At 40.6% G+C, this 16,307-nt stretch overlaps 1 protein-coding gene across 7 annotated transcripts in view; it reads left to right on the plus strand.

Moving 5' to 3' along the window:
- Positions 1–16,307, plus strand: part of RAPGEF2 (Rap guanine nucleotide exchange factor 2) — a 254,414-nt gene that overhangs the window by 73,415 nt on the left and 164,692 nt on the right. For all 7 annotated transcript variants that reach the window (XM_049631260.1, XM_049631251.1, XM_049631254.1 and 4 more), the window contains exons 2-3: positions 1,177–1,247; positions 12,851–12,907. In XM_049631260.1, the coding sequence (XP_049487217.1) occupies positions 1,177–1,247; positions 12,851–12,907 (128 nt within the window). The remainder of the gene's footprint in view (positions 1–1,176; positions 1,248–12,850; positions 12,908–16,307) is intronic.

The raw sequence follows: 16,307 nt of genomic DNA on the forward strand, positions 1-16,307 counted from the left end.
GAGAGGAGTGAATACTTCTTCATACCCTTTATATCACAAACTGTGTGATCCTAGATGTTATAGATATTAGAGTCTTGAAATACTAATAACTTGCTACCTTATCATCCAAATGAATATAAATGGGATTTTGAATTTACCTGTTCTGAACTTTCATGAATAACTTTGAATCTTTTTCCTAAGTATTATAGTATGATTGAGAAAAATAAGACATCTCCCTCCTTTTTAAAGAAAATATTTAAACTTAAATATTTCTATATATAAAAGAAATGTCATTGTGGTAAGAATTGAAAATAAATTAAATTCATGCTCACTTAAACATTTTTTTAATGTTTATTTTTGAGAGAGAGAGAGACAGACAGGCAGAGGGAGAGCAGGGGAGGGGCAGAGAGAGAGGGAGGCACAAAATCTGACCCAGTTTCCAGGCTGTGAGCTCTCAGCACAGAGCCCATGGGGCTCAAACTCATAAACTATGAGATCATGACCTGAGCCAAAGTCAGGTGCTTAACTGATTGAGCACCCAGGCACCCCAAATTTATGCTCATTTTAAAGTGTAGTCGTGAGGGGCACCTGGGTGGCTCGGTCGGTTAAGCGTCTGACTTCGGCTCAGGTCATGATCTCATGGTCCGTGAGTTCGAGCCCCGCGTCGGGCTCTGTGCTGACAGCTCAGAGCCTGGAGCCTGTTTCAGATTCTGTGTCTCCCTCTCTCTGACCCTCCCCCGTTCATGCTCTGTCTCTCTCTGTCTCAAAAATAAATAAACGTTAAAAAAAAAATAAAAAAAAAAATAAAGTGTAGTCGTGAAATAACATGCATTGATTTTTGTATTGACTAAGAATGATTAATCACAATATTCGCAAATATCTGTGCTCTTTATTTGATATTTTGATGTAAAAGGCAGAAAATAAGTGATGAAGAATAATTTTAGGGAATTTGTTTTCATAAGTTTAAGCCAATTTATTTTATATTTTAATACCCTTGTATATATCCCAAAGGTGGTTGATGAATGGATGACATTTGTGTGATTCAGCTTTTCTCTTGATAATATTATTTTTAATGTCTAAGAAAACTTGCATTAACAAAAAAGTTCTTTTTTAATTTGGACTGTAAATATAGTGATTTAATTTAGAAGCCTCTTTTTCCTGACAAGTTTAATAATTTCTGTCCTTCTTTTCATACAGGATCTGGAAATAGTATATTCCTATTTACATGGTATGGAAGCCTTATCAAACTTGAGAGAACACCAACTTAGGTAAGTCATTTTACAATTACTCCTAATGGGATGTGGGAATTTTAAATGATCATTTATTATGGTTAGGAAGCAGGATTAAAGATAACTTATGAGGGACACCTGGGTGGTTCAGTTGGTTAAACATCCGGCGTCATCTCAGATCATGATCTTGCGGTGGACAAGTTTGAGCCCCGCACCGGGATCCGTGCTGACAGCTCAGAACCTGGAGCCTGCTTTGGATTCTGTGTCTCCCTCTCTCTCTGACCCTCCCCTGCTCATGCTCTCTGTCTCAAAAATAAATATAAACATTAAAAAAATTTTTTTAAAAAAAGATAACTTAAGAAAACTCTGCTTGATCTAACATTTATACTTGGCCTTGTAAGTTTATATCCACATAATAATTTTCTTTCATTTCTGCCATAGTGATATCCTTTCTTCCTCTGTATCCCACTCCCTGCTCCTCTTATCCAAAGGAATAAACCCCACTTGGTGAATCCCCCAAAAGGAATGTTGTTTGCTGTCCTGGCAAATGATCTTGTTAGCGTTCAGGTACATAAGAAAGCAGCATGTTTTTAACCATTCACAGAATGATTAGGTTCGTTATGTTATTATTAGGTCTTTGTATGTAATATATTTATTGCATTAAGTTGACTGCCCTTTTTTGGAAACACATAAACATTTTATTGGTACTATTGTGCAGTGCTACAGTAACCTCGTTTATGGTTACCTGGGCTATATTAAAAGATCAAAAACATATAACCTAGTGATTTTGCCTTAACTGGAACAGAAAATCAAGGACCTTGGGAAGCTGGATTGTACGTAAACACTAGCTAGGACATGTGAAAAGGTTTTGTTTGCTCCAACTATAGCTAGTTTTGGTACCAGCAGTTTTTAGTTATTAAGGGAATACTTCTATGTATTTTCCTCTTACTGTTTAAATACTAATTAATTTGCAAGCATGTCAATTTCATATTTAGTTGTTAATTGAAAAAAGTGTCAAGAGGATTGAATACTTCTAAAATTTAATTTTTAATGAAAATCATTTAAATTAAAGTAGATTGCAGGTTAGGTGTTTAAAAATTCAAGTTTTATTGGAAAGGGTAAAACCATTGGGAATTTAGAAGATGGCTCAGATTAGAGCAAGAATAATTTCTAAAGTGTCTAACTTTCATTTTGTGTTTTTTTGATGACAACTATCCTAGGAAAAAGTCATAGTGCTGTCTATTTAATTAAATGCAATTGATAAGCAAATATAAGTGGCACATTCCCATGTGTACACACATGGATAATATTTAAATAATATTTACACATATTGATTATGTGTCTATAGTATGTGGTTATAAAATTATGTAGGTAACAGGAACTCTGTGTAATAGAATAAAGAAAACTTTAATACTTCTTATGGAAATTCTCAAAATTAGAAAAGTAAATAGTACATTGAAGTCCCATAAACCCATCACCCAGCTTTAGAACTATCAATCTTCCACTGTTTCAAAGGAAGATTTTGGTTAGAAAGAACTGATTAGTTCAGTGGTATAATTTAGCCTATTGACACCTTAGAAGGTCTCTTTTGGGGACTGTACAGTTTTGTTTGTTGGCACGAACTTACAGGGAAGGAGCTTTAAGATGTTTGTCTTATTCTGCTTATGTTGAAAAGCCATTTGTTTCTGATATTTATGGGAAACATCAACTGAATTTAACTTAAGTCCTTTTTTAGAATGAGATCAGGATACCAGCATGGTTAATAACAACAACAACAAAAGAGGTACAGATAAACCCACTGACTTAGATAAACTGTTTTATAATAGCTACCATTTCTAGGAAAAATAGATCTTATTTAGATATTTTAATTTCTTTGAATTTTATAAATACAAGTTTTATTCCTGGGATTAACAGAGAACAGTTAAGACTTCCACATAATACAGAGTTGTCCAATTTTAGGAAGAAAAACAGCTCTTCGTCAAGATTTTGAAAGTTTGTATATTCAGTATTGGCTAATAGAACATTAGTCTTCTATGAGGGATGGGAGGGGCTCTCATTTATCTGAAAGCTTCAGCTTTATGCATTTTGTGGCCTATCCATTTGTAGGCAATAAAGTGATTCTGAGGGTTAATTGGCATGCGGTTAATTGTGTTGCTGTAAGATCGCATATTCTATGCAATGTGCAGGTTTTCAAATCTTAAGAACTATATATTTTTTCAATACAATTTTATTTTTCTAATGTTTACTCCCTTAATCCACATGGGTTAGAAGCAGTATATTTGCCAAAGGGGCAGAGGATGCTATAGTTAGGGGTGGAGGCCAAAAATCTGAAAAAGCAGAATAACTATCTGGGCCTATTCAGTGTTAGAAATAAGAGCCTGCTAAAATAAACAAATAAATAAATAAATTCATATTCTTTAGCATTGTGGATAAGGGTAATTATTGTTATCTAAGCAGCGTTACTTATTTTTAAATGATTATTTATTTTGAGAGAGAGAGAGTGCACACGCACGAGTAGGGGAAGGGCAGAGAGAGAGAATCATAAGCAGGTTCCATGCTGTCAGCACGGAGCCTGATGTGGGGTTCTATCCCAAGAACCATGAGATCATGACCTGAGCCAAATCAAGAGTTGATGCTTAGCCGACTGAGCTACCCAGGCACCCCAAATAAAAAGTTTTAGATCATTAAGAAACAACTAAATTATGCTTACTGTATTCTTGAGGAATTCAGGGAATATCAGTGTGCTTTTTATAAAACATTCTCCAGCAATGTTTAAAGACAAAACCATTTTTTTGTACTTTTTTTTCATTTATTTACAACATTGTCTTATAGAAGATTGTATCATGGTTTTCTGAGAGCACTGGTTAAATTTATATATTCAGTCAACAATTATTGATTGTGTGCCTGCTATGTTCTGGACTTTGATGTAAGCCATGGAGATATAGCATTGATACCCTTGCCATCATGGAGCTTATATTCCTGGTTGGGCAGACAAGATTTAGGTAAATGAATCAATGTTTTATTCAGGTGTTAGTGTGTTCAGCATGGTGTGTAGCTGTACCCCAGCAGACTCCAAACCAAGTGTGGGTGATAGTCTGGTGAGGCAGAAGAAAAGACCCGGAGACATTGATGGAGACATAAGTTTATTGAGGGAACTTATATAGAGGGAATCAGGAATGGCAGACTGGACAAAGCACCCGCTGCTGGGATCCACATGCAGCAAGGTTGTATAGCATAGCAACTTATGCTAACAACTGTTTGTAGCCCTTCCCCTCCTTGCGTGGCCAGCATTCCAAGGAGCTCAAAGCCCTGCCATTCAGACACTCTTTGTTACAAAGGAGATGCTTTTGGTTGGCCCACTCTGGAGCCCCTGACCTTGAACTTAAACAACACATTCTTCTACATATTCTGCTTGATAGCAATATAGAGGGAGGACTGGATCTTTGCATTCTCAAGATAGTGACTAACGGGCATTCAGGATGTGCTTGTACAAACAAGTCTTCTAGCATGTACCATATACTCCACCCAGGCATACCCTGGATGGCCAATACATTCTTTATACGCTCTTGTTTCTCAATGTCCCTGGGGCCACGTATGCCGAGGTGTACTGCAACCAAATCCCAGAGCAACAGCGTAGGCCATAGCTTCCAAATAATAGGAAAACACAAATGGGTAAGCAACTATAGAAAACATTTTGCCGGGAGAAGCCTGCAGTCACCAACAGGGAGAGTTCACCATATACTCAATAGTTGGTTTTACTCTGTATGGAAGCTATGGTCTGGGCCCAATTGGCAAATAGGTTCCCTATGCAGAATTTAAGGGTGAAAAGTCAAGCTGTTCAGTAGGCACTGGAAGAGGCAAGTCATGATTGTCTAACAGAATGCGGGAGGTGGTGGTGTTCTGGGATCGCACTACCCTGACTGGTTTGGCTCCAAGTTTATAGTACCCAGTCGTTGGCCGCCCCTCTATTACATGATGGGGCAAACCTGAAAAGGATAGTGGGGGTCTAACAGTGCTCTATAAGTTGATTATGATAGTGTCCTTTCTTAATGAGAGGCTGGGGTTGTGTGCCTTCATTGTCTTTGGTGGAGTGGGGTGAAGAAATGGGGTGATGGTTAGGTCCTTTCCTATTCCTATTCCCCATTGGACCAAAAATCCAAAGCACCGTGGACTTGTTTGCCATTTCCAGGGCCATTTAATTAAATGTTCCCCTGTAGGTAGATCTTGTGGCAAGGACAATAAAAGGTTACCTTGTGTTCCTACCTACGGCAGAGAACATCTTTCCTGCCTGCTGTCTACTTGCATTCTAAGGGTGACATCGGGTCCTTGAGTGAGTACAGTACAGGCACTGGACCCATTGGAATGTACCTGTTCACTTAATGTCCTACAGCTGTTGACAGGTGGCTTGTCCAGAGGGCCAGTGAATGGTTTCTTGTGACAGTTGTTTTGACGGTCCACTCACACATCCTGTCAGTCCAGCTGCAGTGGGATTGCATGGTAGATGCAAATGCCAACGGGCGTCTTGAGTGCTGGCCCACTCTTACGCTTCGTGTCCTGTAAAGTGGGAGCCTTGGTCGATGTTGATGTCAGTGAACACCCCATAGGCAGCACACAACTGTTCTGGACCAAGGACGGTAGCTTTCTGGTTAGCACGCTTACTGGGGTGGGCTTGCAGGAGTCCTGAATAAGTGTCAGTATATATTAAAGAATAACAGCAGCCGTCAGGGAAGGGCAGGGAACCGATCCCATCTCTGCCATCTCTGAAGAGGGTGCTGCCCCCTTGCTATCTGTCCAGTGTCTCTTGGCAAAGGTCATGGTCATTGCTGGACACAGGTTGAGCATTGTTAGTAGATGGTTACAACGTCTTTGTATGCCAAGGTTAGCCCCAGTTCTTAGCAGTGGCCCACAAGGTCCGTTGTCCTAGATGTCTTTTCATGTAGCCAGGTGGTTACATCTTCTGTTGACATATCTTCAAGGAGGCAGACGTGGGCCAACTCATGAGCCTGTTGATTACCAGGTGGGATGTGTGTCGTGTGCACATCTACATGGTAAGCAGTGATGTTCATACCTCGTATGTGCTGGAGAATGTCCTTCCTCATACCGTTGCCCCAGAGTGGGTGCCCTGCCACCAGTCAGTCCTGTGCCTCCCATTGGAGAAGCCGCATGGTCAGTTCTTTGTAGACTGTCCAGCTCTCTGTGCATATAACATGGGGTCAGGCTCAGGGAGCATCACCATTCAGGCTGCTCAAGGCTTGGCCCATTGACTTCTGTGTCAAGTTCTGGAGTCTATCCAGATATTTCCCGTTGAGAACTGGATGGCAGTGACCATCCAGGCACAGGTAGGCCCCTTGCTGCCATCAGTATACCAGGCGTGCTCAGGGATTGGTCTGTCTCCTTCCTGCACGTAGGATGGCAGCTGTGATGGCTTTGCTGCCTCAGTTAATGGCTGCTTTTCAGAGGTGACGTAAGTTATGGGGCTGAGAATGGAGTGCAGCTTCTCACTAAGGGGGCTATTTGTCAAGGTACTGTATTGATGCAAGTAGGCATGGCATTTGGCCAGTGTGGGTCTGGGCACTGCCTGACTTGGGCTTTTGGAATGTATCCTTTAGCCATCCTGCTGTGGGATACTGAGTGTGAAGAGTTACTCGGATGCCTTTAGTTATGTCTTCTACTTGCTGTAAAGCATGGTAATTAGCACACAGCTCTTGTTCTAAAACACCAAGTCACATCTTGACTCCTTTCCATCATTGTGATCAGAAACCTAACAGTACTCATTTGTGCCCTTGCCGTTGACACAAGCTCCATGCAAACTCTTCTAGCTAACTGGCTCCATCCAGTTCATATGGCTGTCCCTGTGTAAGAACACTTAAGGCTTGGATCTGTTTACTAGCCATCTAGGCTTGTCAAAATGCTTGCTTTGTCTTTGAGGACTAATCCCATTGGGCTCCTTTTTAAATCAGTCTATAAATGTGCAGGAGCAATTGAGCCAGGCAAAGGATAAACTGATGCCCATATTCTAAGAGACCTACGAAAGTTTGCAAATGCTTTGGGGTGATGGGGTGTGGGATGTGCCTGTATTTAATCAGTACCTGCTGCAGAAACAACTTTTGTCTTCTCTGACCAGGTAATACTAAAGTACTTACCAATAAACCAGGGCCCTGTATTTTTTTTTTTTTCTTGACTATTCATCCTTGACTTGTTAGGTGGGAAAGCAAGGCTGGTATAGTGGTCTTCAAACTGTAAAAAGACTCAGACGTTAACATTATATCATTAATGTAATGAAACAAAGACTGCCTCTGGAATTGCCTGACAACTTAGGTCGCTGGCCACCATGCTGTGCCGGATCAAGGGGCTCTATCAATACCCCTGTGGTAGGGTGATGAATGCCTGTTGTTCTCCTTCCCAGATGAAAGAGAATTGTTCTTGGCTTTCTGGAACTCTGGGAATATCGAAAAAGGCATTAGCCAGGTCTAACACATCATGGTATGTACCCAGAACCTCCCCTTTTGGAGTCAACAAGAGACACGTTCGGTACAGTTGCATGAAGAGGGGGTACCACCTTGTTCTCTATGATCCACAGTCATTCTCTGTGTTCCATCTGGTTTCTTTACAGACAGATAAGACTTTTATATCAACTGTGAGTTGGTCATGTAATGCCCACCTTGGCTAATTCCTTAATTGTGCCTGTGGTTTCTTCGTGGCCTCCTGGGAGGGAATATTGTTTAATTGCCATTACCCTCTGTGAGACAGGTAGTATTACAAGCGTCCATTTTGCATCTCCTCTTGTTTGTTTGACCAAGCACACCCTCAGTTTGAATTCCCCTGCAGTAGTTTGTAATGTTAGTCCTGAGAGGACATCCATTCCTAGAATGTATTTGGGTATTGGGGCTGTATACACCGAATAGGGTTTTGCTGGGCGTTATCCTGTCTGCAGTTAGTACAACCTACTTCATTTGGACGACACCAGCCCCCTACCCATCGATGGCAGAGATGGGCCCTTGAAAGTGGTTGTTTCTATAAAGGAGAGTAAATTTGGCACCAGTATCAACCAGAGCTAAAACGGTCTGTTTGTTTCTTTTAGACCAATATATGGTGAGTTTTACCTGTGGCCTCTGGTCCCCGTACACCCTGATGGCAGCAGTCGAACCGCAATCCACGTCCTTTGCCTCTTTCCTAGTTCATAGAGAAGGGGCCTGCCATCCTCCCTCTGAGGGTGCCCTTGGCTGTATCTGCACCTCCTTTGCTGTTCAGGATTAAATTTCTACTAGAGCCCGACACGGACTTCATTGAATTTTTTGTCTGCTTTCTTAAAGGGGGTCCCCACTGCCCTGAGGTCTCACTACATCTGCTAACAGGTAACATGCATAGGCCCCTTCTTTGTTTCTTCTCCTGTGAGTCCTTTCCCTTCATTCCTGGCTTTTGGATACCTCTTTTCTGATCTTCTCTGTTTCCCCTTGACCTGTGGCAGCTTGCCCAACCCACGATACAGGCTGTCCCATTAGGGGTTCAAGATGGACACAAGTGCCCTCTACCAGTGACTGGGGGCAGACTGTAACACATATCTTTAATATCCATGGCAAACGGTTAATTATCAGGATCTCTGTGGTGTTCAGCATAGACAGCGTGTTTCATCCCCAGCTCTTGTAGGATATGCTGGAGCTCTTCCATATTTTGCCATTGTAAAGGGGAGGTCAGTACCCCCCCCCCCCCCCCACCTTGCTAGGCCAAGCTAATTTACAGCCCTGTACCACCGAGGAGAGTAAAAGGGTAACGTGACCTTTACTGATGGCGCTGGTGGGGATGCTGCTGTAAAACAAGGTGTGTGATAATGAACACCGTCTTGGATGTTTCCGGCTGAAAGCAAACGGCCTTCAGTGCCTACGTGCCACGTAGGGAGCAACGATGCCACCATGGGTTCCCTTCCTTTATATCTGAATTTATCCCCCAATTCTGCTAGTTCAGTATCCGCCAGTGCTCAGGCGCCGGCAGTTTCTGGGTTCCACACTCCATGGGCATGACTGCTCTGCTTTCATCTTGGTTGTTAATAATAGGCTGAGCCAAGAGAATGGGGGTTTTTATGGGCTTGTTCTAATTCATCTGTTCCTCAGTAGAACTCTAGTTGCGTCCTACAACTTGGGATCCCAGGCCGGCTAAGAGATAACTGCTGGACTCGTTTGCCGGGCAATTTACCACCCTTCAGTTGGGTGTGCCAACAGTTATTAATTTAACATCTTGTTCCCTCAAGCAGATTATCAAGGTCTCTGCGGTTTCATTTGTGTTAATCTAGCTTTCCTCTTTAAATGCATTTTCTTCTGTCGTTGGCATAACTTTCTTCACGACAGCTACATGGGCAGCCATTAGGAGGGGTCACCCAACTGTGGCAGCAGCCACTTGACCATTCATCCTTTTCTTAGTCAAATTAATCTTGGTCAATATTTCCTCTAGACCCTTAGGTATTTTCAGGGGCATCCCTATACTCATGTGGTGGGCTTGTCCATCAAAGATAAGGCTATAGGGCTCCACGTAGGTGTGGATGGCCAACCTGGGTTTTCCCCTGCAAATTTCCCTATTCCCTTTTCCCACATCTTGGTGCTCATGGGTTTTTTTTCCTGGCTTCCTGGCTGGCTCACCAGTTGTGTGATCATACCCCAGCACACTCTAAGTCAGGGGTGGGTGATTGTTCTGTGAGGCAGAAGAAATGACCTAGAGATAGCCAGTGAGACATAGGTTTATTGGGGAAATATACGATAGGGAGTCCAGAAGTGGCAGACTGGACACAAAGCATCTTGTTGCAGGGATATACATGCAGCAAGCTTTTATACTGTAGCAACTAGCCTAGCAACTATCTGTAGCCCTTCCCCTCCCTGCATGGCCAGTGTTCCAAGGAGCTCAAGGCCTGTCATCCAGACATTCTTTGTTACAAAGGAGATGTTCCTGGTAAGCCACTCCCTGAGACCCTGACCTTGAACCCTGAATAACATGTTCTTCTGCATATTCTGCTTGATGGGAACACAGAGGGAGGATGAGATCTCCACATTCACAAGATAGTGATTAACAGGGGCATTCAGAGTGTGCTTGTACAAACAAGTCTCCCATCACTTACCATACATATGGCAAGAATGGGTGCTGGGCTGCTTTGACTTTGTAGTCAAAGGAAGTAACATTTGAGTCGTTGCAGCTGTGCAGAAATCTCTGCAGTGTATTGATGCCCCAGATGCCTGGCCATGGGAACAGTCTTGGTGCATGAAGGCACCAAGGATAAGGAGTTTGGATTTCTTCCAAAGGTAGCAGAGATTAAGAACAGAGGTGTGAGATGATCTGAGTTAGAAAGATTTCTCTGGAAGCCATGTGGAGAATAGACAAGAGATGTGCAAAAGTAGAAGCAGAAATCTACATTTGTAGACTCGGTCAGTTTGAGAGGATATATTTTGGAAACAGATGCTGGCAGAAAGATGGGATATGAAGAAAAGGGAGGAGTCAAGGATAATGATTCCAAGGTTTTTGGCCTAAACAATTGGGTACTGATGGTGGAAAGGCAAATTTTGGAGAAGAAATTTAAGATCTCTTTGGACATTTTGAACATGAAATGGCAAGTACACAGCCAGTGGCTAGTTGAGTGGGCATTTAGATGAGTGGATATCATGGTGAGAGATTAGGTGTGGGGCATTGTTTTGGAAGTCATCAGTTTATAAATTAAATTTAAAATCACAGAACGTATGAAATTACACGGTGCAGAGAAGAAGAGAGCTGATAACACTCAAAAGTCAGGTACAGGAACGGAATGGGAGGAGAATCCACAGGAGACAGAAAAAATGACCAAGAAGTTAAGAGGAAAATCAGGAGACCAAAGACAGGAAGCCTCTGAGAAGATGACAGTGTAAGGAAAAAAGGAGTCATCGAATGTTCCTGAGAAGTGGAATTAAGATAACACAGAGAATGCTAATAACTTTTAGAGCCTATGCATTTTCAGGGAGCAAATGGTGGAGGAGTGATAAGAAGGTGAGAAAATAGAGGTAGAATATATAGACAGTCTAAGTGGAGAATTTCTGTCATGGGTAAAGCAAAATGTGGATAATAGCTGGAGGGGAGGATATATGGTCAAGAGAGGTGTCCTCCTCCCCCACACAATAGGTGAAGCTGATGTGTTTATATTTATATATATATATAAATGTTTTTATGTTTATTTTTGAGAGAGAGAGACAAAGCATAAGTAGGGGAGGAGCAGAGAGAAAGGGAGACACAGAATCTGAAGCAGGCTCCAGGCTCTGAGCTGTCAGCACAGAGCGCGATGCGGGGCTCAAATCCATGAGCTGCAAGATCGTGACCAGAGCCAAAGTCAGAGGCTTAACTGACTGAGCCACCCAGGCGCCACAGATGTGTTTATATATTAAAGGAAGTGGTTCAGGAGAGAGGTAGAAATGGATGGTGATGTTGGAGATGGAGGTAAGCCTGAAGGAATGCAGGGTCTACTGTAGGAGAAGGAAAGATCCAGGGAAGAGGTTGGGGCAAGGATTCTTTGGTTTTTACAGGAAATAAGGCAGAGCTGTTATGTAATAGAAGACCAGGTATTTTTAGGCCTATCACTTGTGATTCTTATCCTTTCTTATGAAGAATTGGTGTGATTCAGTCTATTAAAAAATATATATATATATTAATGATGTGTATTCAAGGTTTGATGTCTCCTGGAGTTAAGTGATACTCTGTTGGAATGTTTCAAGTAAGGGTTTGAGAGGACCTGTAAAGTTAAGGTGGTGGAGTAAGAAGAACAAGGAAAAGAATATCCAAGAGAGTTGTTTTCAAGTGAAAAATCAAGAGTATGTGGTGTTTATTGGATTTAGCAGCAGGAAAGATGGCTGTAGGCTAATACCAGTATTGCACAAGCTGTGGACCACTAGCCCATTGACCAAAATGGAAGTGCTGTTGAACTAATCAGTTTTATGGCCAATTTTTTATTTGCTAGTTTCTTCGTAAGTAGGAATAGTCATTTTCTCTTTTGCATTTCTGTATTTTTTGGAAATTTTACTTGGGGTTAATATAATAGGATGTTTCCTGAAGATGCTGTTCTTATGGTAATTTTGGATGTTTAAACATTTATTCATATTTTCCATAATTTCTGTAATTTTTTCCTTAAGAATGAATCAGCCAAAATAAATCTTTAAGTTATAAAGCCTTCCATTAGTCGTTAGTCATGAAAATACTGAGTTAATAAAAACCTACTTTTGTCTGAAATTACATGCTGTTAAATAACATCAGCATGAATGACATTATCATTTTTTAAATTAAGAGGCTCTCCTTTCGGATTTTTAGGTTATTTCTCATTTTCTGCTTATTTCAGAGAACATTAATTTGTCCACATGTCATTTACAAAGTGTAAAACACATACAATTTTGTTCCCTATACAATAAACATGACAAAATTGACATATAACAAACTTTTTTCTAGTATCTCTTTACCAGATTTTATTTTATTTTGTTCACCTAGGTACCAAAAATATGTGTCTTGAGGCTAATAAATGATTGTGACAGTTCATATACAGTAATCTTAACTTTTTAGACTACATGTCTCTTTTATGTTTTTAAACTATTAGTATGTTTTTTCATGAGGTATGTCGAACTCATGTCTATTTTTTTTTTTTTTTACAGGTTAATGTGCGAAACTGTGAGATATGAAAGACACGAAGCGAATGAAGTTTTATACTAGTAGGTGTTTCCTTTCTCTTTGTATAGTGGATACTGCAGCAACTAAATAATTTCCTTAAAGTATCATAGAAGTATTGTAACGGCTAAGTCATCATTACCTTAATTTTGCATTAACTCATTTTTTTGTAGTTTAGAAATGTAAAACATTGCAACTACTACCTGTCATAAAGGAAAAGCTTACAGTCCTTTGCTAAGTTCACATCTATACCCATGTATCTCTCACTTGTGGTTCAGAGATGTTATTTCATATTATGGAGTATTTTGACATTTTTATCTTTATGAAATAAGAAATAGTATAGTATTTCAAACAGAACAAAATACATATTCCTGCAACCACACCAAATGAGATGTAACGATAGCATAAATGTCATATTTTAGTTTATAATTCTTTCAGAAATAGGAAAATAGCCTGCCCACATCCCTTTGGGCATAGTTTGTCCTAGAAATAATACTGATATTTCTTTCAAGATGTATAACATTACCTTGAAAAAATGACAATTTTTTTTAAAGAATGTAACAAGCATATAGTAGATAAATATTATTGTATTAAGGATATATAAACTGGATTACTGGGCATATTATTTTATGTTTGCCGTGACTCACTGTTGTTCTGTTGACTTTGTTTTTCAAAACACTTATTAAATACATAATTACTGCTTTCCATACGTATTATAGGGAACATTTATTGAAATAAAATCCAGCTTCTCCCCTTAAGGAGGGTAAAATTATAGTATCTTGAAGGGGGCAGAAATAGAATAAAAGGAAAACAACAACAACAACAGCAACAAAAAGTAACCAACCAAAGTAACTGAGAATACAGATAGGTACTGAGGGATGGAGAAGTACAGGGGAAGCCTTGAGGTAAATGGGGAGAGTCACAGAGATGCGGCCCTCTAAACTAGGTCTCAAAAGTGTATCTGGTGGTCTAGAGAGATTTTCCTGGCAGAAGGAGCAGCGTAAGTGTGGGGATACAGAGAGGGAAGGGCCTGGTCTGATGTTTTCAATATTATGGCAAGTTTAGGGCAATTGACATGCGGTGTGCATCAAGATGACAAATCAAGAGTCAGGCTGCAACCATGTTTGCTTGTGAATGTGTTGTTAAAAATACCGGTCGTGATTCTTTAGGCCATTGGAAATGAGTTTTTCCTCCTCCTAAATCACATTGTGTGATGGAGATATATAAATGCTCACAATATTGGAGACAGTAGTATGATGGACCCTATGTACGCATCATCCAACATTGTTACTGCTGGCCAGTTATGTTCCATCTCTTATTCCTGCTTCCGCCTTCTACTGGATTATTTTAGGTAAATCCAGACATTTCAATTCATCCATATTTTTTATTTTGTTATGTATCTTTATCTTTAAAAGATAAAGACTTAAAAAAAAAATCTTAACCAACAATATTATTACCAAACCTTAAGAAATAATTCTGTAATGTCTTGAAAATATTCAAAATCTCTTTGTCTCAAAAAATCTTTTTTTACAGTTTGTTTATTGGTTGATACTTTTCTTAAGTCTCTCTCTCTTTTTTAATGTTTTTATTTATTTTTGAGAGAGAGAGAGTGAGTGAGCGAGCGGGAGAGGAGCAGAGAGAGAGGGAGACACAGAATCCGAAGCAGGCTCCAGTCTCTGAGCTGTCAGCACAGAGTCCAACGTGGGGCTCGAACTCACGAACCACAAGATCATGCATGACCTGGCCGCAAGTCAGATGCTTAACCAACTGAGCCACCCAGGCGCCCCACTATTTAGTCTCTTTTTTTTTTTTTTATTTATTTTTTATTATTTTTTTTAATATATGAAATTTACTGTCAAATTGGTTTCCATACAACACCCAGTGCTCATCCCAAAAGGTGCCCTCCTCAATACCCATCACCCACCCTCCCCTCCCTCCCACCCCCCATCAACCCTCAGTTTGTTCTCAGTTTTTAACAGTCTCTTATGCTTTGGCTCTCTCCCACTCTAACCTCTTTTTTTTTTTTCCTTCCCCTCCCCCATGGGTTTCTGTTAAGTTTCTCAGGATCCACATAAGAGTGAAACCATATGGTATCTGTCTTTCTCTGTATGGCTTATTTCACTTAGCATCACACTCTCCAGTTCCATCCACGTTGCTACGAAAGGCCATATTTCATTTTTTCTCATTGCCACGTAGTATTCCATTGTGTATATAAACCACAATTTCTTTATCCATTCATCAGTTGATGGACATTTAGGCTCTTTCCATAATTTGGCTATTGTTGAGAGTGCTGCTGTAAACATTGGGGTACAAGTGCCCCTATGCATCAGTACTCCTGTATCCCTTGGATAAATTCCTAGCAGTGCTATTGCTGGGTCATAGGGTAGGTCTATTTTTAATTTTCTGAGGAACGTCCACACTGCTTTCCAGAGCGGCTGCACCAATTTGCATTTCCACCAACAGTGCAAGAGGGTTCCTGTTTCTCCACATCCTCTCCAGCATCTATAGTCTCCTAATTTCTTCATTTTGGCCACTCTGACTGGCCTGAGGTGATATCTGAGTGTGGTTTTGATTTGTATTTCCCTGATAAGGAGCGACGTTGAACATCTTTTCATGTGCCTGTTGGCCATCCGGATGTCTTCTTTAGAGAAGTGTCTATTCATGTTTTCTGCCCATTTCTTCACTGGGTTATTTGTTTTTCGGGTGTGGAGTTTGATGAGCTCTTTATAGATTTTGGATACTAGCCCTTTGTCCGATATGTCATTTGCAAATATCTTTTCCCATTCCGTTGGTTGCCTTTTAGTTTTGTTGGTTGTTTCCTTTGCTGTGCAGAAGCTTTTTATCTTCATAAGGTCCCAGTAATTCACTTTTGCTTTTAATTCCCTTGCCTTTGGGGATGTGCCGAGTAAGAGATTGCTATGGCTGAGGTCAGAGAGGTCTTTTCCTGCTTTCTCTTCTAAGGTTTTGATGGTTTCCTGTCTCACATTCAGGTCCTTTATCCATTTTGAGTTTATTTTTGTGAATGGTGTGAGAAAGTGGTCTAGTTTCAACATTCTGCATGTTGCTGTCCAGTTCTCCCAGCACCATTTGTTAAAGAGACTGTCTTTTTTCCATTGGATGTTCTTTCCTGCTTTGTCAAAGATGAGTTGGCCATACGTTTGTGGGTCTAGTTCTGGGGTTTCTATTCTATTCCATTGGTCTATGTGTCTGTTTTTGTGCCAATACCATGCTGTCTTGATGATGACAGCTTTGTAGTAGAGGCTAAAGTCTGGGATTGTGATGCCTCCTGCTTTGGTCTTCTTCTTCAAAATTACTTTGGCTATTCGGGGCCTTTTGTGGTTCCATATGAATTTTAGGATTGCTTGTTCTAGCTTTGAGAAGAATGCTGGTGCAATTTTGATTGGGATTGCATTGAATGTGTAGATAGCTTTGGGTAGTATTGAC

This window comes from Panthera uncia, chromosome B1, assembly GCF_023721935.1.
Source record: "Panthera uncia isolate 11264 chromosome B1, Puncia_PCG_1.0, whole genome shotgun sequence".
Classification (NCBI taxonomy): Eukaryota; Metazoa; Chordata; class Mammalia; order Carnivora; family Felidae; genus Panthera; species Panthera uncia.